This window comes from Phyllopteryx taeniolatus, chromosome 10 (genome assembly GCF_024500385.1).
Source record: "Phyllopteryx taeniolatus isolate TA_2022b chromosome 10, UOR_Ptae_1.2, whole genome shotgun sequence".
NCBI lineage: Eukaryota > Metazoa > Chordata > Actinopteri > Syngnathiformes > Syngnathidae > Phyllopteryx > Phyllopteryx taeniolatus.
In genome coordinates, this window is record NC_084511.1 from 14,710,614 (window position 1) to 14,735,662 (window position 25,049).

Below are 25,049 nucleotides of genomic sequence, written 5' to 3' on the forward strand. Positions count from 1 at the left end.
GCAAATCAGACGTGTATCAGGATGATTTTTGGACCATTCCTCTTTACAAAACTTACAAAACACGTTCAGGGTGTACCCCGCCTCCTGCCCGATGATAGCTGGGATAGGCTCCAGCACGCCCGCGACCCTTGTGAGGAGAAGCGGCTCATAAAATGGATGGATGGATGTAAATCCTTGTATTCTGTTTTTATTCATGTTTTATGCAACATCCCAACTTCATTGGAATTTGGGTCTGTGTGTGTGTGTGTGTGTATATATATGTGTATATATATATATATATATATATATATATATATATATATATATATATATATATATATATAAAGAGAGAGAGAGAAAGTATGTTTTTGCTTTGCTGTGTGGTTATTAAAATATTAACGCTAACAGAGGCCTCGTGATTGCTTGATAATTGCTATTTTTACAAGTTGCAAAGTGCGTCATACATGTCAGCGTCCTCCCATTTATGGTGCATTTGTTGAAACAAATCCTTGTGAACCATTTATTAGTACGAGTAATGTCGTAAGATGAGCTTGAAATGAAAATAGTCTTTTGGGATGATGGTTTGTGGTGTATTTACAGTTGAAACTAATAGGCAATTCTAAACATAGAGTACTGGGGGCTGACGCATTAATTTACGATTTACGGCAGGGCAGGGCTCGGTCTCGATCCCCTTGCGAATCACAGGGATTTACTGTATTCAAATCCTCATTAAGCACAAGTTATACTGTGAGCTCATTAATGTAATTTACTTTTTATTTGAATTCAATTTGTATTTGATCAAAGCAAAGTATTTTCCTAAGATTTATTTATTTGATTTTAAATGTGACTTCCTTTTAAAGTAAATTGAAATTTGATCTAAGCGCAGTATTTTACAATGGGTGAGATTTTTCCTATTTTGGAATCTCACCAAAACTACATTTGACCATTCCTAATAAAACTCCAATACTATGAAAACAAGCCAGCTTGATAAATAAGAAAGTGTAGTCAAGAAGTTGCACTCTAACAAATGGATGAAAACACAACCTCCTTGGCGGGGGTAATAAACTTATTTTACCCCATGCATGTAAAGGCTTTTCATGGTGTTGTACCTTTTTTTATTTTATTTTACAAGTGCTTGTGCAATGTGCAGGACAAAAAAAGAAAAAGAGAGAGAAAAAAAGAGCCTGTTTCCCATAGTGCGTCTTGATGAAGCGCGTGCACTTGTGCCTGTCATGCATTTTCTTCCTCCGCTGCAATGGAAGCTTCTCATGCACCATCAGCCGTCTCCGCGCTTTGATCTCGGCTCGGTTGTGCGCATGCGCACCTCACTGGCTCCTCTGCACCGTCTCCGGCAAGTTGGATGTCCGCGCTCCCCACTCGCATCCCGAAACCGCCTCAAAAACTGTTGAGATGGGGAGGATCAGGAAAAACCACTTTGGGATTTTGATTTTTTCGCTTCTGGTTACTTTTGTCTGGACTCAGAGGTAAACTGTTTTCACGTCTGTAGTGTTTCATCCTATGATTAGCTTCATTTTTTTTTTTTTTTTTTGTCATGACACCACCTTTTTTCCCTCTTGTCCTTTAGCGTTAAGGATCTAAAAGATCCAAGCAACATGCCTCTGGTCAAAGAGACGGTGGACAGACTGCTGAACGGATACGACATTCGATTGAGGCCTGATTTTGGAGGTAAGACGCGAAAAACAAGCCTTCGCGGTGGTGATGATGGGTCGCAAAATCTGCATTAATTGACATAATGCGGTTAGACAAACGAAATGCGATGAATAAGTCGATCGAAGCCGCTGACAAGATAACATTAATGAATAGATCATCGGCGTGTTGTGTCACGAAGATGAAATTGATATGAGAAGATTTGTCCTCCTCTGAATGTCTGCCTGCCTTTGCAGGTGCACCAGTGGCCGTGGGTATGAACATAGACATAGCCAGCATAGACATGGTGTCCGAAGTCAACATGGTAGGTGCATCTTCAATCCTGCACAAAATAATGTGCATGCATGGCGCAGCTGGCATTTGGGCCAATTATCACTCTTTTTACATGTGGATATATAAAGTACAGTCTGTCGTTGTTGTTGTTTATTATTATTATTATTGGTGTGCTGTTATTTTCTGAACGCTGGATTTGCATGTTCGTTTCCAGTCGTCTCAGTCCCGCATTTTGCAGCTCTCCTCTTGTGGCTGCATTTGAATTCCGAACACACAGTCAGTGGCGCACTCAGACGCACTGGCGCGGCTACGCGCGCTCAGAGCTGTGGGCGTGCGTGCGTGCGTGTTCGAGCGTGCGCGCATCACGTTCCCTTGCTCCACTGGTGTAATTTTGTTGACACGCACCCTCGTCACTTCAAGGGTTTGCATGTATTAGAGCATGCATGAAGAACCTAAGGCCCGCGGGCCACACGTGACCCGCAGCAACGTTTGATCCAGTCCATCGTGCAATTCTGAAATCAAATACATACTTCAGAACTGTAACAACAAGCCCACTAATATATAATATATGCAGTATAAATCGCAGTATGGGCATCCAATTGCACACTTACAGCGGCTGCCCATATCGCCCATATCACAAACCGCCCCGGAATACAGTGATTAAATTTGTCCTCTGTAGAGAACATTTGTAGACTTGAATACAATGTCCCACCCATTACTTATGGTGTCCATCAGTGCAAATGCATTTTATGGGAAAACTAAGTGCAGTATACAGTTTATTGAACACATTTTGGCTTGAAATTTTGTTGGCATATTTTGTATGTCTCTTAAAAACACATTAAAAAATTGCATGAATTATTTTAACTATACTTAAGCACAGTATTCAAAAGTTTAAAAAATGTCTTCTGTAGTGGACATTAGTAGTTATTTACTGTAATTTGTTCTGATTGTCTGGGGCAACACTAATGTCCATTTCTAAGAGCTGAAGACATTCTTTGGCAATTGTATTTACATGGACTGTCTAGTATATCCAAACATTCAAATGTATTTGGGCCTCAAACACCAGAGTTCCTATTGTGGCCATTTTACAACCTAAGAAATTCCATTCAAATCGTCAATGACCTTGATGTTTTAGATGAAAAAAGAAATAAACTATTGTGGGAAAGCAAGCCCCGCTTGACCCAAAGTGAGGCAAGGATGTCTGAATTTGTCTAGGACAAGAACATTGTGCATTGATGAGCAAATGGTTCCATTTATTGGTCACTTCCCAGTGTGCCAGTATGTACCGGGCAAACCATACCCAACTGAATTGAAGGTGATAGTCTTGGCCACACCAACTGGTCTGATCTGAGACTTTGTGGTCGACCAAGACAAGACTACCTTCAGAGTTACAGGTGGAAAGGGCATTGGAGAACAAACTCTTCTTCATTTGGACAAGTCTGTTCCCCAAGGAACCCACCCGTTCTTTGACAGGTTCTTTACAATGGGCAGTCACCCTCCTTAACTCCCTCATGAATAACAGGGTTCCCAATGAATGCAAGATCATAGGGCATCATAACCTCTTCAAAATTAAGGGAAGAGGGGCATCAGAGATGGTGGTCAGACGAAGTCCTCCTGAACTTGATGTCATAAAGATGCAAGGTATTCCTTTCGGTTTCCATCCATCCATCCATTTTCAACACCGCTTATCCTGGTTAGGGTCACGGGACGCTGGAGCCTATCCCAGCTGACTTCGGGCGAAAGGCGGACTACACCCTGAACTGGTCGCCAGTCAGTCGCAGGGCACATATAGACACGGACAACCATTCACACTCACATTCACACCGTCACTGAGTGGGAACTGAACTCACGCCGCCTGCACCAAAGTCAGGCGATTGTACCACTACACCATCAGTGACTCCTTTGGGTTTCCAAAAAGGGGAATTGCTTGGTGAAGTATCATCCCAAATACGCGCAACAAAGCAAAACAAAATGTGAAAATTCTTATATTCACTTTTTGTTATTGTCTTTGGGAACTGAACTCACGCCGCCTGCACCAAAGTCAGGCGATTGTACCACTACGCCATCAGTGACTCCTTTGGGTTTCCAAAAAGGGGAATTGCTTTGTGAAATATCATCCCAAATATGCGCAACAAAGCAAAACAAAATGTGAAAATTCTTATATTCACTTTTTTTTATTGTCTTTGGGACTAACTGATTGCCGTCCAGGTCCAGTTTCTCATGTCCGGGGTTCCGATGTCCATTGTCCTAAACTGAATCATAATATCTTCAAAACAAAATCTTAAAAAAGGTTTTCAGTATTGTAATAATCTCACAAAGATTGAAGGGTTTAAAAAAAATGGTGATTAGGAAATAGAACAAAGTCCTTTCTATTCTGTGGCCATGATTGAAACCTGAATTGTACAGACAACAACAACAGCAAAAGTAATATTTCAACATTCTTAACTGTTATAAAAGTGTAAAATAAATGTCATAAAAGTTAAGATGTTAATAAAAAATAAAAAATACAAGATTATAAGGTTATTATTAACTATGGTGCATCATTTATTATATTATCATATAATAAATGATGCACCATAGTTTCTTGCATTACTCCATTGTATTCCAGCACCCTCTACTGTTCAACAGACAGAAGGTTATGACATGCGCAGTGTGTGTAAGGGGAGTGACAGTGATTGGGAGAGGGAAACAGGTGGTTGACAAGTGAGCTGCAAAGGAAGTTATTGATAAAGATATAAATGTTGTGTTTATCAAAGAGAAGTCAACAGTTATTTGTGTCACAGAGGCGCCTCGTATATCTATAATTTTAAACATTCTTAACTGGCGAACAAATGTCAAAATAAGACAACCACTGTGGACAAACACAGAATTTTAACACCTAAAACTTTAGAGGTTCTACCGATGTTGGTTTGCTGAGGGTTTTGGTGCTCTCTAGCTGAAAAGTGTTTCTTGATTCGTCTTAACATTCATGGCTGTAAGTGTGGTTAAACTGAATGCTTGCATGTGTTGATGAAACCTCAAGCACAGACCCTTTTTCCGGATTCCTTTTTTTGGTTGCGACAACCGTGCAAAAAGTTAAGCATTTAGTACAAGAAGATCACCTAATAATGGCTCACATTTTGTGAATCTAACCTACATTTATCAGCAGTAACTAGAGTGGAAGTGGGTGTTATAAATTCCTTTCCCTTCCTTCATTTGAACAAAAATCAAATATTTGTGGTATGTTTAACTTTTGGAAAATGACACTGCAGTTTAAAACAAATTTACTGGAATGTAAAACGTTTTTATTAAGCAGTCGATCATCTCAGTACTGAGCTGGTTTTGCCTCCACATTTTAATTCATCGGAGAGACTGTCAGGGGTGTCAAACTCATTTCCATCATGGGGCACATCGTAGTTATGGGTTCCCACAGTGGGCCGTTATGACTGTGGAAATAATGTATGTAGAATCACCTCATTATCTTATACACAATTGGCTCTGCAATTCATTATTATATGTATTTTTAACAACAAACTGAATTTGAAATCAGAAGCCAGGGTCAAAGGTGGCAACCAAATACTGAAGTATATAACTACAGTGGTGCCTTGAGACACGAGTGAGTTTTTCAAGATGCATCTTTTGGCCGATTTTTTTGTTTTAACTTGCGAGCGCAAACTTGAGATTCGAGCTCTGAATGGTGGAAGTAAACTCAACTCACTTCGCAATAAACAGCAGGTTGGCAACTAGTGAAGAATTCATCAAAAAGTAGACTTCAAGTTGTTTAATGGCCCTCTTAGTTGAAGTTCAAAAGTAAATGTAAAAAAAGAGAATCATACGTAGTGTATTGAAAACAACATAGCTTTGCCTTAGGAAAATATGCTTAGCTTAATGCTAACAAACAATACAAAACGCGATTGACGTTTTAGAAGCAATGTATTTTTGAATACAAATGGTAGAGCAACACATTTAGACAGATATTGCAACAATACTCACAGGCATATACTGTATTCTTTATCCTCTGAAAAATGACTAATATTATAGAACCTTAATGAGTCATAATAGAAGAAGAAGAAGAAGTACAATAAGTCTAATCTTCTTCATTTGTGTCTACACAACTGTCCAGTATTATACTGCCTCCCGGTGGCCAAGGTGGACATACCAGAAGGAGCAGCACAATCAATTAGATCGTGGCATTAAATCACAAACTGCTTAATTCTTTTCATTCTATTTAATTATGCTACTACTCTATATTTCAATAAATTGCAATATTATAGAGTGCTAATTTTCCTCATTAAAAAAAACACAAAATTATTTTCTGGCTGGAGGTTGGAACAGATTAATGGCATTTGAATTTATTTCACTGTGGAAAGATGACTTTTGATTTACGAGTGTGGTGAGGGTACAAATTTTACTTGTATCTCAAGGCACCACTGTATAGCTCGATTTTATTATTATTATTTTTGTAACGTCTAAAAAGTGAAGAAAATTTGCTCTTTCGGTACAGATTTTCTGGCAAAAATAAATCCATTCATCCAAGAAACACACAAGTAGACACTTTATTTGCTTTAGTAGGCTACAAAATATGTTGTGGCGGCTCAGATTTGGCCCCCAGGCCTTCTGTTTGATACCTGTGGTTTACATGCTTCAGTAGGTGCAACAGAGTTCAAACTTCAAATTTGTCCATTTATAGTAGGAGGTTATTGCAGGTAAAATATATATTTTTTGCACTGGGAAAGTTTGTATCTGTTTGAAGGAGGCATTTCGATGTCTTAAGGGGATGACGCACTTGGAGACTAATTGGGGCATGGAATCCATTGAGGAAATACTGTACGGTATATGAAAGCTTTTGTTTGCAGAAGGATTCAAAAAATGGCCCAACAGAAGAGACTTGTTATATAATAGCATGAAAAATAGTAAGAAGGTTTGGAAGTGGTGGTGTTTTCAATTATTCATCGCGCCATTTTTAAGCGAAAGCCATCAAAGTGTTTTCTGTAGGTTTTGATTTGTGCGCCTCTGCAACGTGCGCCAGAAGTGCCACTGAAGGCCATTTATTTAGCTGTAAGGACACAGACGTATACGTGAGCTCGCGCCGCACAATCACAAGAACTGAATGGTCTGAGATGAGCAAAATGCTTTACTTTGGTGGAGGATGCAGCCACAGCGGAAATGCCTCGGGGGTCCGGGGGAGATTTGAAATAGAAACCCATTCACTGGTTTTTCACCTCCCATTCTCCCTCCCGCCTCCATCCTTTCCCTCCCACTGCTTTGACTGGATCCCTGGCTGTGACTCTGGGATCAGGAGCCATGTAATCCACCTCTGCCTTGCTCCAAAGGCTCCTCTTACTTAAGAACTGGGTGTCCACGCGAGCGTTCATGTGGAAAAAAACACTGCTTCGTACATCCTTGTGTGGAGCATAACACAAAACTGTGCTCAAACGCTGAATGGTGACTGACGTCATGCAGCCCCCTGATGCCATGACAGAGAATTTGTCTTATGAAAAGCCCGCCACATCTGTCTCAAATCTGACATGACTACATTTCCGCTCAAAACCTGGTTGCTATCGCCCTGCAACTTACATAACAGGTCGCAACGTCCTCCCCCTTTCTTCACATGGAGGAGATCACAGAACCTGACAAAATCGATCTCTCCGAAATCAATAATATCAGCAGTGCAAGCATGATTGTGGGGATTGATGTTGGTGACCCCCACTTGGTGCTGGGTCGCTTTGATCTTCCACATCAGGCCAGGATGCTTTTAGCAAACAACACAGGGAGGATGAGGAAGGTGGGGGAGAGGTGAAGGTTATTATTCCTCTCGTTGTCTTTTTTTTTTTTTTTGGCCAGCTAATGAACCCATCATTAGAACTGCGATCTTGTTATCCTGCTCCAAATACACATCACACCATGTTTTGACACTGTCTGCAATCTAATGAGATCAAAACAAAAATTCTGTCTATAGGTATTGCCTGCGGTATCAGTGGTGTTCATGTTCAACTGCCCTGCATCATAATGAGAGCTGTTTCGAATATTATAGTTACTAGTGGTTGAACAGATTAGTCGATTTGTTGACGTTTAACGCTTGAAGTTGACTAATCGCTCATCATGTGTTTTACTAGCCCGTCTGCCGCCGTCGCCAAACTATTACACTCTGCAGTGCAGCAAATCGTCCGGCCAACAAGGCCACACAGTCTTCATACGCCTGTGCGGGTCTGAGAGTATGAAAATAAAAAAGTTGTGGAAGAGCGCAGTGGTTAGCCTTGCTAGCTTCAGCTATTCCGATTGCTGCTAGACTTAAAATATTCTTACCAGCGGCAGTGGGATCATGGGACTGACTGGTGAAACGTCTTCTTCGCCAAAATATTTGCATTCTTCATCGAAGTTCTATTGTAGTCATGATGCTGTAGTGGTTGGCTTAATTTGGTGCAGGCAGCATGGCTTCAGTTCCCACTCAGTGACGGAATGAAAGTGAGAGTGAATGGTTCTCTGTCCCTATATGTGGCCTGCGACTGACTGGCGACCAGTCCAGAGCGTAGTCCGCCTTTAGCCCGGAACCAGGTAGGCTCCAGCTCCCCTCAGTTTATCCCTGAGCAGGATAAACCGTATATAAAATGGATGAATGGATGCAAGTTGTACGATACAACACACACTAGCATCGCGACACTTATGTAGCTTTACGACACTGAGCGTGACATTCATGCTGTACTGAGCTGGAAAATGTCAATGATGTCATCGATTAATTGAATTTGACTCGACTTTCGTCACGTTATAGTCGACTCCCAAAAAATCTCATGTCGTTCAATCCCTAGTAGTTACACTATTTAGCATGATGAGAGGTATTCAAAACTTACAGTATTTTGTTGTAGTGTAGACGTAGTTCTACACCATCGACAATCACAATGACAAACGCATTGTTAAATTAGTACTTACTATCTCTGGAAAGAGGGCAACACTGTGAAATAGTCCGAAGGAACCCTCTGCAATGGGAGCTGTAATGGCCTGTGGCCACGGTCCTGCCTCCTGGGGTCCTCCGTTGCTGTTGAGTGGCACTTGCTGCACCGCTGCATTGGGGACTCCGTGCCTGTGGGCTGTGATCTGGTCCTGGTGCAGACTGCTCCTTGAGTTGATGTTGCCTCACCTGGATGCTCTGCACCCAGCCTCAGGTTTTTAGGCCATTATATCAATATTTTTAAACTGTATATTCTATGTATGCGTGTGTGTGTCTGTGTCCTTGTGCACAAGTGACGGGAGGGTTGGATTTCAATCCATCAAAGGCACTTTGAGATGCATTTTATGTATGAAAAGTGGTGTGTAAATGAAGTCTGGTTGATTGATAGTGGTAAGCAGGTCAGCTTCACAGTTCAGTTTTGGGCTTTGAATCTCTTTCTTTCTCTCTCTCTCTCTCTCTCTCTCTCTCTCTCTCTCTCTCTCTCTCTCTCTCTCTCTTTGCATGTTCTCACTGTGTGGGATTGCATTTTCTCCCAGTCCTGGTTCTTCCCAGATTCCAAAAACATGCTTCTTAGGTTCAATGAAATCTTTAAATTGTTCATCTGTGTTAACGTGAGTGATTGGTTTGCGACCAGTCCATGGTGTGCACCGCCTCTTGCCCGAACTCTGCTGGGATAAGCTACAGCTCACCTGTGACGCGAGTGAGGACAAGAGGGGTGAAAAAACAGATGGATCTGCCCTATCTGTACCTAATAAAATGACCAGTATGTGTAAAGCAACTATCAAAGCAAAGGAAACTGACCTTACAATGTTAGTGAAATCTGATTTGTTCCATAAGGTGTCATAAACAACTGTGCATTGGGATTGGGATTGTCTACAGCCATGCAGATCACACCATCATTTTGACACTTTCTACAATCTAATGAAATAAAAATAAGAATTCTGTTAGGGGGTATTAACTGCAGTATGTTCAACTATTGAGAGCTGTTGAACCGATTAGTCGACTTGAGTACTCCACATCGATGCTTAACGCTTGAAGTTGACTAATCGCTAGTCACGCGTTTTTGGCATCTCGTCTTCCTATCGACCAATTTAAAGAGGACTTTTGATTCGCCCTGCTGCCGTGCCTAGTTGATGAAACCTTTATGAGATCTGTGCTCTTATTATCCAGGTCCAAATACATATCATCCATGTTTTGACACTGTCTACAATCTAATGAGATCAAAACAAAAATTATATCTATAGGTATTGTCTGCGGTATCAGTGGTGTTCATGTTCAAATGCCCTGCATCATAATGAGAGCTGTTTCTAATATTATAGTTACTCGTGGTTGAACAGATTAGTCGACTTGTTGAGCAACAAATGACATGCAACAATGACCCAACAAGGACTGAAAGAAACCAGGGGACGAAACACAAACAAACTGACAAGACACAATGAGGAACACTTGGACAAGACACGAGTGGCTGGAGGGAGCTGATTGGTTGACACAAGGTAGAGGGCTGACGAGAACAGGTGGGAGACTGTAACCAAGAGACTAAACTAAACTATACTAAATAATCAGAACCAAGTCAACAAAAACGCAGACCATGACATCAGAATGAGCTCACATTTAAAAACACGTTAGCCAATAACGTTCATCGGCTTCTTAAGTAATTCATGCATTGACAGGACTGACTTGGAGGTTTACATCATCGCCTTAGAACAATGTTAAAGTGATATGGGGATGAAGCAAAATGGAGGACGTGTGAAAGAAGCTGACTTGAGATCATTGTTGGCCCGTCATCATAGCAGTGAGCGGGTCTGGGTTGTGAACAGCTGCCCGCTCGTCTAATTAAAGATGCAAACGCCTCTGGTGGAGAATGAACTCAACATTTTGGTTGGGCTCAATGAAGTTGCCGAGGCGGCGGACTAGATGCTTGTTTTGGAATGGAACAGGAATTTGTAGTTGGACCCATGTCATAGTGAAGGTTGTTTTTTGTAAATTTTATTGCATAAAGGCAAGAGGTCTTGTTTGCTTTTTTTCTTAGAAGGATCACACAAAAACTACACAACCAATTTCTGTAATACAGTGGTACCTTGACATATAAGTTCCACTCGTTCTGTGACCAAGATCGTAATTCAATTTACTTCAATACAAAATAAATTTTCCCCATTCCAATTAATTGAATTGTTAGTAACCTGTCCCAGCCCCAATATATCATCACCATTTTTGTTGTGTCAGTTGATTTTATAAAGTGTAATTATTGGGTGAAGCCGAAAGTCACAACAACTGTCTTATTGTACCGCATAGATAAAATAATAAATAATCGAATGAAAAACAGTAACAAATAAAGAAAATGTATTCCTGCAGTTGGCTTGCACATTGAAAGGGGCACAAACTAGTTCATTGCACACCGTTTATAACCACAAAACATCTTTGGTCGTTCCTCCTGCCCCAGAATGCAAATGGTTGAGTCCTGTCTGTCTATTCTTCATGACCGTAATCCAGGCTGTAGCTTGCTCACTCATAAATTGACAGACAAATGAGAATATGGTGTCCATATCCATATTTATTTATTTATTTTTATAGGGACTGATTCTCTTTATTTCCTTTTGAATTCGGATTGAACCGTGACCATGTCCATGAACCCAAAAGAGTCAGCCCTGTCCTTCCATTAAGTCATCTTTCATGAACACACTGATGGACAAACCAATGCAAATTTGTTGCAGGAATTTAGGCTGCATTTCCACCGCATGGGTCAAGTGACACAATTCCGATTTTTGACTCCCATAATTCGTATATGCATCATGGCAGCGTGAATAGAAAATAAAACACATGAAACTGGATATCGGAATCAGTCCAGGCGCGGTTTCTGATATGGGGGATATGGAATGCCGCTCAGGGCAAATCAAAATGACAGCAATCGATTTGAAAATCATTAAAAATGGTCTAAGCATTCTACATTAGTAGTACGTAAATTATTAAAGAAGCAAGATAATTGCGGATGGAGGCCAGTTGAGTAACCTTAAGATTACCCAAATTTAAATGGTATATAATGGTTAATTTTTGTATTGTTTATTTATTATTGTTTACTTCTGTGTTTTCACTGCCCGGAGTTGACAATTGTGGAGTTATTTGCGTGCATTTGGGGCGATTATGCATGAAGTTTGTTTCATGTGTTCAGTTAATGTAAAAACAGTCGTATCGATATCGATATTGCTTTTGAGCTGCAGCCTACCTTCGCTGACCTTTGGTGAGGACTGGTCGCCAACCAATCGCTGACCACACATAGAGAAACAACCATTTACACTCATATTCAAACCTAAAGACAATTTAGAGTCTTCAATTAACTTAACGTGTATGTTTTGGGAATGTGGAAGGAAGACTGTGAAAACCCACGCAAGCATGCAAACCATAGTCTGGATTTGAACCTTGAAACTCAATGATGCGGACATTCCCAAAAAAAAATCTGATAAGTCTAGGCATTGAATTGGATTTGGGCACTTGGACCTGAAGTGTAAATCTAGCCTTATTTTCTCTTTTTGTTGTATCGTGGTAGTGTCCCCCGTGCCCCAGAATGCAAATGGAATGTCCAGCTCATTCTTCGTGAACCAGGAAATAGCCTCTTAACTAACAAATGAACAAACACAAGGAAGGTCCAACATAGTTAATTTTTTCTGGCGCTGTCTTGTGAGATGTAGAGTGATGGCCGGAAGAATCTGCAACAGTTTGAATTTGTGACCCAAGGGGGGCGATGTCGGACATTGCGTGCGTTTGAGAGTTACATACATTACCGGCATAAACTTGGTAGGTTATCCTATCATAAATTGTAACAGCTGTATTCATAGCTCAAGGACAAGAAATCACTAAATTCTCCCTCCCCCCCCTCTCTATTCAAGTAGTTGTAATCCAGTGGTCACAATTTACAATTAATTAATGTAAGTATTCTTCTCCTTTGCTGTCAAACTCCCAAATGCCCCCTGGGGTTACACAATTCTGACGGGTTGCAAATGTTTCCGTAACACCGGAACCACACACGTGGGATCCAAATGTGCATGAGAATTGCAGCTGATTAATTCAAACTATGTGTCCGCGTTGCCTCTTCGGCATGTAGTCCATCGTAACAAGGCTGGAATTTGGCTGTACACCCCCCCCCCCCCCCCCCCCCCCCGCGCCCCCCAAACCTCATCCTGCTTGTTAATTACATGTAAAATACCTGAGCTCGCTGCCTGCAATATAAAACTCCTCTCTGAATGTTAATTAGCTGCCTTTGAATTAAAAGATTTAAACAAACCAGCAGTGGTGGCTTCCACGACAGAGGAATTAGTGAGGCGTGAGCATTGCCTTTAGAACCGTCATTACACTGACATTAGTAATGGGACGTGGCCGTCACATGACCAGGCATAAAAAAACAAAACACGTTCCTGCATGTCTGCGTGGGAGACGCATTCTCGTGTGTGTGTGTGTGTGTGTGTGTGTGTGCGTGTGCGTGTGTGACTTAATGACAATTTTGATCGCGTTTGTCCAAACTGATCCTGTTCCGTTTTATTTTCAGTGTGTGGAAAACAAGCTTGTGTTATTTTTATTCAGTGTTGCCATGACAACACTACCTCTCTCTCACTCTCTTTTTTTGCGGAATCCGAGGATATTTTCTTCAAGAGAAGAAAACATGTTTCGAACATTTAGATTCTAGCAGATGCGTGCACAGTTTTGTTGGTGTGTATTTTTATTAGTTTACATGTACTCGGAGAAAGCAGACCTTCACCAAGGCTTACACATTTTCCACCTACAAAATCAATAAGTGAACAGCAGTATCTGAAAAACTAAAAAGGATATACTGTACAATTTTAATTCAAGGGTGTAGTAAAATCTCAAATTACAACCTGACCTGATGACATTTGACATTGAGATGTAAACGTAAAAAACATGTACGTAGAACATTTTCCAGGTGAATCATATCTGGTTTAAACTAGCTACCCAGCATATATGTTGCACATTTTGTTCAATTTGGATGGAAATGCTTTCATTCAAAAACGTGATCATTGTAAGGTGAATGGAATTTTTCATGTATTAATTTTTTAATTCTGATAATGTTCGGAAGTCGTCAGTCTGTTGATTTTTAACAAAAACATTGAAACACCTTTGGGAAATTAGTTACTTGGCAAAGGATTAATATTAAATGAATAGATTTTTCTGATTCCTGTTCATTGAGGATTACTTTTTAATCACATCTTGAAGCAACTGAAGCTACTTGGAATGCATTACTTTGGCTGCAATTCTCACAGGCATATAGTCTTTATTCTCTGCGAAATACAACTAATATTATAACAGCTTACTGAAACACTTGGAGTAGTGGTGACTCGTCTTCGTTTATGTCTGTATGACTGTACTATGCTGCCTCCGGTGGCCAAGGAGGGCACACTAAAAGGAACAACACAATGTATTGAATTGAGGCATTAAATCATGATGCACAAAGTGTTTATCTTGAGATTCTATTTAATTATTCATTCATTCATCATCCGTTCCGCTTATCCTCACAAGGGTCGCGTGAGTGCTGGAGCCTATCCCAGCTACCATCGGGCAGGAGGTGGGGTACACCCTGAACTGGTCGCCAGCCAATCGCAGGGCACGGAGAAACAAACAACCATTCGCACTCACATTCACACCTACGGGCAATTTAGAGTATTCAATTAACCTACCCTGCATGTCTTTGGGATGTGGGAGGAAACCGGAGTGCTGGGAAAAAACCCACGCAGGCACGGGGAGAACATGCAAACTCCACACAGGCGGGGCCGGGATTTGAACCCCGGTCCCCAGAACTGTGAGGCGGATGTGCCAACCAGTCGTCCACCGTGCCGCCTCTATTTAATTATGTTTTTACTATAACATACAGTATTATAGAGCGCTATATTTGTCTTCATTTTTTTATTTTATTTAGGGGGCAGAATGGGTTAATGGCATTTCCATTCATTTGATTCATTTACAGATGATTTGAGATACAAGTGTATTGAGTTATGAGTGTGGTCACAGAACGAATTAAACTCGTACCTGATCGCACCACTGCAGTTTGCAGTCAGAAGGACAACATGATATTAACGATGGGAAGTTGAGCTAAATCCTGATTATGCCAACTTTGAGCACACAGCAGCTGTATTAATCGCATGACTGAAATGAATAATGAAAATGTATTATTCAAAACATGAATCTTTGCGTTGATCGTTGTTTTACTTTCATTTCCTGACCATCCATCATTGTTATCGGCACAAATTATGCTTTAATTACAAAAAGTCATTTATTTTGGAATGCTCTGTTGACTCCACTGAGCTCTCCAGCCAGCTTTTAAGATACGAACGGCAGCTGCAGGACAAAGTCATTAGTTATGCTAAGTGGACGTGCATCTTAATATGGTCAGAAGCATAATTATAAGCAAAGAACAACACTTAATCCCAGGGCTTTCTTCCATGCAAACTGGGCTTTTCCGCTTTATATTTAATCCGCGGAGACTGGGCCTTCCTTGTTTGTAAATACTAAGTACTGTATATCTGTGACGCATGACATGAGCCATTACTGCCTTTCTATTTGTAAAACATGAACAATACTGCATATTATTATATTATCCATCCATCCATTTTCTGTACCGCTTGTCCTCATAATGGTCTCGGGTGAACTGGCTCCTCTCCCAGCTGACTTCGGGTGTGAGGCGGGCCGGACTGGTTGCTAGTCAATGACAGGGCACATATAGACAACCATTTACATTCACTTTCACACACCAATTATATTATATTATATTATATGATATTTTGTGGCGGCACGGTGGACGACTAGTTAGCACATCTGCAGTTGGGTTCAAATCCGGCCTCGCCTGTGTGGAGTTTGCATCTTCTGCGTGGGTTTTCTCCTGGTACTCCAGTTTCCTCCCAAAAACATGCATGGTAGGTTAATTAATTGCCCGTAGGTGTGAATTTGAGTGTGAATGGTTGTTTGTTTATATGCGCCCTGCGATTGGCTGGCGACCAGTTCAGGGTGTAATTGAATGGCGGAGGTATGAAATTACAAATGGATTTTTCTTTTCAACACTATTCAGTACCAAAGGGATGCCAGGTTGAACTTGTCCCCACTGTAGAGGAATAAAGGCTGGTGCAGGGTCAAAAAAGTTGTCGTTGGTTGTTAGTTAGACATCTTCATTAAGGGCCTTTAATGTGTTGATGACTTCCTTAATCATTCTGTCAGGCACTTTCTCCACTGAAGCTAATTGGCTGAAAAACAGCTCATTGACTGCAAACGCCAAAGAGCATCATACGAGCAATGTCAGGTCAGGTCGTTCCGATGCTGTTTCAACCCTGAATACAGTGTTTCATTTTAAGTCTCCGTGTAAGCAAATACAATGAGCGCAGTTGAATGAACACATTGTGAACAGTGGATGTGCAATTTTATCCCTTCACCCTTCAGCACCATCAACGGCAGTTGGTACCCATACAGAAGGGTGCTAAAAAGTGCTTACTTATTTTGGTACTTGCCGCAAAATGTTTGACCATGGAAATGCCAAAATTGTATACTAGAGATGAAACTGCATCCAAATTTCATGTCACGATTGCTAAAAGAAATGTAAACAATGTAAAAAAAATACACTTAAATGCACCGAATTGTACCTACGCACAATTTAGAGTCTTCAGTTAACTTAACGCACATGGTTTTGGAATGCAGGAGGAAGTTGGAGTACTCAGACAAAAAACACACCAGCACAGGGAGAACATGCAAACTCCACACCAGAAGGCCAGAACTGAGATTTGAACCCCGGACTTCAGAACTGTGCTAACCACTAGGGCACTGTGCTGTAGCATACAGACTAATTATTTAGAATTCATTTTTCATCTGCAGCAAAAAAACACATCCTCTATTTAGGTGAAAACAGTAGTTGATACTGATCATTTGGAATTTGATTACAGTTGACAGATAAAGCATAAACTGTTTCCTCTGTACTGGTTGGCGCTACAGAGAAGGACGCGGTTCCGTGGCGAAGAGACATCAAATCCGTGCAACATAAATGTGTGTTCATCGGCACTTCACTCCCGTATCGGCTATGACGGCTGATGTAGTCGTAATGGAGGTCTTGTAACAACAGTGGCCTGTCAGATTTCTCAGGGAAACACAAACATAGTCGTTGTCAATCTGTCAGATTCCTAATGGGCGGTTGTTAGCCCCACAAACACAACCGTGATGCTGCTGTCGCTGTGCAACCAGCCTTGATGCATTCCAAGCCGGCTGCGCCCTCTGTGGGTCCTCACTGCATTTATGCATTCGGGGTGCTGTCATGCTTCTTTTTTATTCAGTGCTCTCCACTCCACAAGATGTCTCCCTCATTGGTGCTCACTGAGCTGTCTGCGTCACGTTAATGGAGTTTGTGACAAGGAGAGTGAAGGTCGCTCTGCGAGCGCACACTCCTACACGGGGTCTCGGTTATTTGCGCCTTTTGGGGATGCTGCGTGCTGCCTTTCTCACCTGCTCTCCCTCATCTGTACTTTGTACTTCGGATTTGAACCCCGGTCCTCAGAACTGTGACGTTGATGTGCTAACCAGTCGGCCACCGCGCCACATATACAGTACATATATATGCACGTAGACATATATATACACACAGAGGCGGCGCAACGGGGGGCCCCACTTTTTGGAGAAGTGCCCCTATTTCAGGCAAAGTGCCCCTCTGTGTGGGGGCAAACATTTTTGTCGGAGTTGCCAAAAAATAAAAAGAACTTTGCTAAACATTCCCTGTGATTGACTGGTGACCAGTCCGGGGTATACCCTGTCCAAAACCAGCAGGGATAGGATCCAGCTCACTCATGACCCCAATGGAGACTGAAGTACTATAGAAAATGGATGCATGATTTCCCGAATAAATGGTTCCCAATGTGTAGTATGGATATTTCCAATGTGTCATCACAAAGCAAAATGGAGTCAATGTATTCAGAAGGGAGTTCCATTAGAGGATTATCAATAGTGAGAAATGCCCAGCGGTGTGCGTGTGACGGTACCATCTGTAAACTTAATTGCGCTAGCAACATCACAGCACAGCCAGGAGGCAACATGCAGGTGTTCGCTGCATCAGCATAGTCACAAATGTACACAACAACACACACAGTTAACTGGGCATGAATAAAAACAAGACACCAAAACCTTGACAATTTTCAAATCTCGACAGAGGGTTTCTTTATAAGTGGGTACCAATTTTCCATACAATCATTCATGATTTACATGCAATGATGCCAATTACAGGGCACATGTCGACAAACAACAATTTACACTCGCTTTAACACCTATGGACAATCCGCTATATGCGGAATGTCACGTGACCAAACCCTGAAAACGAGATAGCTGACTTTCACCACATGCTACGCTAACGAACATAACTACGGTTTGATTACATGATTGTTTGAAGACGAACTGGAATTTTGTTTTCTTTATGGCTGGTGTATCCGGACAAAAGTTAAATACATATATATTATTTATTTATACAAATATTATATGATATTTGTAAGTATTGTAATCTTTGGTGGCTCTGTGGTAACATCTTTTGTTAAAAAAAGACACTCTAGACGTTTAAAGTCCCGACGGTTGCTTTGTCACGGCCCCTTCACCGTTCACCCGAACCGAGAGGAAGTGTTTGCACCCGTTTTTCAGAATGCGGAAGTATGTAGCACATATACCTCATTTAGAGTCTTTAGTGAACCTAACGTGCATGTTTTTGGAATAGTTATGTTAAAATGGAGAAGTGAATGAGTGTTTTATTTCTTATACCGGTCACTTTTTTTTTATACTCATCACTAATGGTTATATTTTATTGCAGGTGAGGCATGGACAGTTCTTAACACACTTAATTAACACAATTTGTTTTATTGCAAAAACGATACAAAATTTAAATAATTGAGAATAAATAAAGAGGCAGCTTTCAGTTGCAAAGAGAACGAAAAGCAAATTTATGTTTTGCAGGATTTATTGTATTTGTCCCTGTCCTATTTAATGCCACATCCTAAATGTAATGACCAAAAATGTGGAGGTACTGCAATGATAACAGCTTTGAGCGAAAAGAAGGAGGTTTGAGTCAAAATGGAAATTGGGGACATAGAATAAATAACAATTGCAACAATTCAAACTGCCTGTGCTTCCTCAACATGGCGACCGAGATGCTGCGTGAGTGTGTGCGACGTGTCTGTCAAGCAGCAGCTAACGATCCCATAGGTGATGGAGCCGTGCGATCAGCAGCCAGATAATGTGAGAGGGAGCGAGCGTGAGACGAGAAGGTTCAGTGGGAACTCTGGGTAACGGGGCAAGGACACCAAAGTCCTTGCTTGACTTTTCACTCCTGCAACAACATCAACATGGCAGGAGCTCATGTATTTTTAGATGCCGTTTTATACAGTATTTTGGTTGCGAACGAGCGAGACCCGAAAAGTGGCGATTGCTTTGTCACGGCGGTGTGCAATGAAAAAAAGAATGACTCAGGGAAAACATTGTAGTGAGACATGATGAAGGCCTTGTTTTACAGGCTGTATGCCTTCATTACACAAATGGCTCTGCACAACACCGTAAAAGAGTACATAACACCGCAGTGCTGTATTTCTCTGTGGGTGTGTGGGTGTCAAGAGTGAGAAGCAGAGAAAGAGAGATGAGGTGTAAAAGCACAAATATTTAGCTCTTGCTGCCATCTCTTCGTTACCTCTGGTTCTTCATCACGAAGCAGAATTAAAAGCAAAGAGAGCGGTGAAGCCCCAGCTGGAGAAAGCTATAGGCCATTTGCGTCCCAGGCAAAATTGTTTCAATAAAGCGGAAAGTTTTGTCATTTGTTCCAGCAGAAACTGATATTTTTAGCACGACAGGCAGCCAGCTGAGAACGTTACCCACCGGTTATGATGTCAAAATTAGGAGACAATTGTTCAATTCGAAGTCGCCATGGCCCGTGGTAAAGCAGTGGCCTTTCAGTCCACAAACGACCTTTAGGATGACCTTCTTAGCATGCAGAGCGTGTACCAAGTGTGGCCACATATGTATGATGGAGTCATATTTACATCTACGTGCAGGCCGACTCTGTTGGCAGTTTGATTGATGGTGTAGATAGCGATGACAGCGTACATCATTTGTACATCAACTTACACATGCTCTGAATGAATCTGCACATGAAGCACACAAAGCGCTGGCTAATAGGAAAGGAGTATGTGCTATTTACACAGGTTGCGAAGGTGACATACGCATATGGTGCATTAAAAAAAAAAATTCTCTGTAAGCCATTTGTTTTATGGGTAATGTAAGATAAGTTTGAAATTATATTTGAGTGTTTGGGGATCATAGTTTGCGGTATATTTTGGGTTTAACCTTTAATACCATGTTGCTATTTGCTATTCGTGCCAGGTCTTGGTCCCTACCTCCTATTAATAGTCTGGGTTCACTGTAATAATTTGTGATATCAGCGCGAGAAAAAATAAGTTGTGTACAGTGTGTATTGGTCCTTGGGGTATGGGTGAAAACGAAGTGTGAAAAAGTTGTAGAGTGTTACTGCTGTATTTGTGTTTCTTTCTTTGTTTGCGAGCAGGTAACTTCTTGGTTCTTGGAACCTCTAACGTCACTCAAATTCCTTTGCTGGCATTTTTATTTTGTTGAAATTCCCAAACACTTTGGTATGCCTGAGCTCTAGAATTTTGGATGAGGACTCATCGTTAAATTAGACTTTTTACACAAATATTATTTATTTTCCAATTAAAGATGTTGTTAATCTTTGATCAAGGACATTTTTTAAGGTATCTGAACGATATGAAAAATAAAATGTTAAAAAACATATGTATAGAAACTTGTGAAGTATGCAGTTTTCAAGCTGCTAGCAAGATGTAGCCTCTCTCCACTCCTAATCCCCCTCACGCCCCTGACCAAAACCATGCCCGTCACGATGGTGTACGAGACTGCTAACTGACGTTAGCCACAGCGACGACACTGGTAGCATGCATGGCGTAGTCCTGTTGGAAAATTGCAAAACACGAAATGTTACTGGTTAGATTTTTTTTGGGACTGTACAACCAATTAAAAATATTATAGAGGTGATCAATTTACCTGACGACCTGTTGGCGATGTGTTTACATAGCTATTGCGTTATGTTTCCCTTTGATTTGTCTTGAGAGCTGTCCAATTCCTTCTTTTTAACTTTTTTTTTTTTTTTTTTTTTTGCTAACTGGAGTATAATACTCCTCCCAAGAAAACTATAAGCGTGAGGTTGCTGTGTGCGGTAGACTGAGCGTCCATGATTATGAGCGTGTGCTGTGTGCGTGCCAATGATTGACACACTCTTTGGTCACGCCTTCTGCTACAACAGTCTCTGATAGGCTCTTTTTGTCACGGTGGGACAAGTTTTAAAATAATAATAATAATAATAATAATAAAAAAGAGGCATAAAATGGGGCCAGAGAGGGACGACTTTTCAAAAGATCATTTTAATAATATTCTAATGTCAGATGATATAGGCAGTTTTAACATACTGTATACTATGACATTTTTTAATTTTTTATTTAAACTGCAAACCTTCCTTTAAGTGACACCCTATATAGTAGAAACTACACGTTTTAAAATGCTGAGGCTAGTCTGTTGCGCTTTGTGCTTGACGGAGGTAAAAACCAAACCCCCATGAATATGGACAACTAATTAAAGAGTATTGCGATTGATCTGAAATCCTACTCTAAATCCTTGTGAAAACATTCCACAGAGGCATATCCAGTGTGTTGAATTATTGTATTTATGTAATTCGGATCAGCAGCCATCCCATTGCCTTCCTCCTCTCCTCTGTAGGACTACACGTTGACTATGTACTTCCAGCAAGCGTGGCGGGATAAGCGGCTCTCCTACTCCGAGATCGCCTACAACCTCACTCTGGACAACCGAGTGGCCGACCAGCTGTGGGTACCGGACACTTACTTTCTCAACGACAAAAAGTCCTTTGTTCACGGCGTCACTGTCAAGAACAGGATGATTCGCCTGCATCCTGATGGCACCGTGCTTTATGGACTCAGGTAAGCCGCTTAAAGCAGCCCTTGTGTGCCGTTATTAATGCATTGATTACAAAGCGTAATGAGCTAACAAGGTTGTATCTGGTGCATCTAACTGGGCCTTTTTAATCACATATGCTGGTATATCAGAGCCAATAATTTGACTGACTCAATATCTAGAGCAGGGGTGGGGAACCTGTGTTCCAAGAGCATTTCATCCAGCTTATCATGCATTTCTAAAACAAATAAAACCATGGACAGTGGACTCCTGCCTAATCGCAGTTTGCTATACACAAATTCACATATTCATGTTTTTTGTGCTCTCTCTGCAACACCCTAAGATGCCACAAGATGGTACCAAAACCCTGGCTAATAGGAAAGTAGTAATTGGTGTAAAGAAAATATGTTCAAGTGATACATCTAGACTGTTCGAAGGTTTTTGTATGTTGGAGAGGATTTAAGTATAGCCCAGGTTAGTAGCGGAGGAGGTTATGACAGCGTATGTATAGAAATCAAGTTTTCTGTAAGTCACTTATTTTTAAGGGTAATGTTGTATGAAGAGCTTGAAATGAGATCAAAGTGTTTTGGGATCATAGATTGTGGTATCGTTATGATTCAAACTTTTAAAATTTTGATATAGGCATTTATAAACATTTTTAGGGGGGTGTCAATTACTTTTTTGCTATCATTGGCAGGGTTCGGTCCGCAAGTGGGGGTTTACTGTCCCACAAACGCTCATAATACAGACCCTTTCCAAAAAATTTGAATATCATTGAAAAGTTAATTTATTTACATAATTCCATTCAAAAAGTTAAACTTTCATAGATTATAGATTCAGTGCCCACAACTTCAACAATTTCAAGTATTTATTTGTTTATTTTTACGTAATTTGGGCTTCCAGCTCATAAAAATGACAAGCTGGAAGCCCTTCCATCCATCCATTTTCCTCACCGCTCATCCTCACCAGGGTCGCGGGCTACTGGAGCCTATCCCAGCTATCTTCGGGCGGGAGGCGGAGTACACCCTGACCGGTCGCGAGCCAATCGCAGGGCACATAGAAACACACGACCATTTGCACTCACATTCACACCTCGGGGCAATTTAGAGACTTCCATTAACCTACCATGCAGGTTTTTGGGATGTGGGAGTGCCCGGAGAAAACCCACCCAGGAGAACATGCAAACTCCACACAGGCGGGGCCGGGATTTGAACCCTGGCCCCCAGAACTGTGAGGCAGATGTGCAGCAGTGTGTCCACGGCCCTCAGTCTCTTCTCCAATTAAACCCCAAATGCTGAGCAGTAAATACAAAAGACACTCCTTGTCCTCCATTCCTGTTTGCCTCCATGTCTTGTTTAAACTGATGTGTTCACTGTGCAGTGGAAAACCGACCGCCCAAATCGAATTGAGCATCTGTTTAAAAAGCTCTGGTGGTTGTTTTTGTGGTCCTTCATGTTTATGATCTATAGATTAAGACTGACTTTTTCCAGTTAAAGATGTGCCGTTTTTTTTGTTTTGTTGATACAGTATGTGTTTTAAGTACCATATTTGCTTCAGTATTAGAAAAACTGTCCTTGCCTTCTCTATTCTTGCTGTTAGTATATCTTTGGGATGCCAAGGTGCTTTGATGTTTTCAGTGAGATGTGTATGGCAGAAGCGCCACTTTCTCAATTTAGTTGCCTATGTCCCTTGATGAGCATGAAAATCAATCATTGATTGGTCCAGATCAATAATGAGGGAGTGCGATACAAACAAGCGATCTGTCTGATTGCACTGAGATGCTTCAGCCCGTCTGCAAGTCGACTCTGCCTGGCGTTGGACCGGCATGCCTCAGAGGCCTCTATAATTGATAACTCCCAACCAATAATGTATTAGTTTAATACAAACACCGACTCTGTAGCTGCACTGATGCTGCGTATGTGGCCGCACAGGCCGGCGTGGTCCATCTGTCACTGTGCTGCTCCTCCTCCTCCTTTTTGCCTTCATGCAGCGTGTTTGCGCGATTGCACGTGATCTCCAATTAGTTTACACGCTTTTAAAACAAAAAAAGATAATTGTTTCTAATTCAAGATGTTGCTGCATTCAGTCATTCTCTCGCAAGACACGGAGATGCCTTTCTTGCGCAAAGGCTCCTTAAAATATTAAAGCATCTGCACTGCGCCAGATTATTCATCCCAACATTTTGTTGAGAAATGTAATTCATAACACTCTGAGCCAATTATATAAGCCCAACACATATGCTTTGCATAACTGCCAAAAGAAATGGAGGATGGGAGAGGGCTTGTTGTGAATTTGAGGGCGTGCGTGCAGCAGAGAGATGCAGTTGTTACCTCACATACGTCGTCCTTGTCAGTGCCTCCCGGCTCCTCCATTATTTGCTTCGTGGGTTTGGTTCAGGTTTTATTTGATGCTAGCACGTCCAGACACAAGCTGCTGTCAGAGTCAGGCCGGCCAGATGCCTGAGTGCTCTGAGCAGGCTGACACATACCTGCAGAGACGGGCGGTCTGGTTGCAAGGGCTGTAGTGGATGTGCACAAGATGGCCAACATAGTGAAGAGTTCTCACTGGGAAAACAGGATGTATGCTAATGTATCACTGGTCACGGACGCGTTATTAGGATTCCCAGGACGTACCCCACTAGAAAATAATTGGCTTCTGCGTCGAGGGAAGGGCAGATGTAACGAGATGAGCATCCCAACATGCATCGCATTTGTACCAAATAAAAACAAAGAAGTTTGTTATGGTTAGGTTTAGGGCTAGGGTCCGTTTCTTAAGACGGTTTAGGATGAGTTGTGGTTAGGATTAGGGTGGGTTAGGATTAGTGGGAAACATAACGCCGCCACACTTAAGTCACATACTTATTAGGCCGTGTTCTACAGGGATACAACAGCCACTCATAGTGCATCGGCGCATGTCCTGGAGCCAGTAATATTGGAGCAGGGCGTGTCCTGCCTGGAAACTATGTGGGAATCCTAATAACACGTCACGGAATCACAGTGCACGTCGGTGATACGGGCTGGCGTTCATTCGCATGTTAATCCTGCTAGAGTCTCAAATACTATAATTCACTGGCATACTATAATTTGCGTGTTTTATTTATTTATTTTTTATTTTTTTTAACACGGGCATAATTTTTGAACAAATCTATTCCAGAATGAAAATCGTGGGAGAATTGAGGAGGTGGGACTTGGCTAAGAGAGCCCAA

At 41.5% G+C, this 25,049-nt stretch overlaps 1 protein-coding gene across 2 annotated transcripts in view; it reads left to right on the forward strand.

Annotated features, from left to right (window-relative positions):
* Positions 1-1,170: 1,170 nt before the first annotated feature.
* gabrb2a (gamma-aminobutyric acid type A receptor subunit beta2a) overlaps positions 1,171-25,049 on the forward strand; it is a 47,310-nt gene continuing 23,431 nt past the window's right edge. For both annotated transcript variants that reach the window (XM_061786917.1, XM_061786918.1), the window contains exons 1-4: positions 1,171-1,463; positions 1,565-1,665; positions 1,884-1,951; positions 21,650-21,870. In XM_061786917.1, coding sequence (XP_061642901.1) covers positions 1,186-1,463; positions 1,565-1,665; positions 1,884-1,951; positions 21,650-21,870 — 668 coding nt within the window. In that variant the 5' untranslated portion in view covers positions 1,171-1,185. The remainder of the gene's footprint in view (positions 1,464-1,564; positions 1,666-1,883; positions 1,952-21,649; positions 21,871-25,049) is intronic.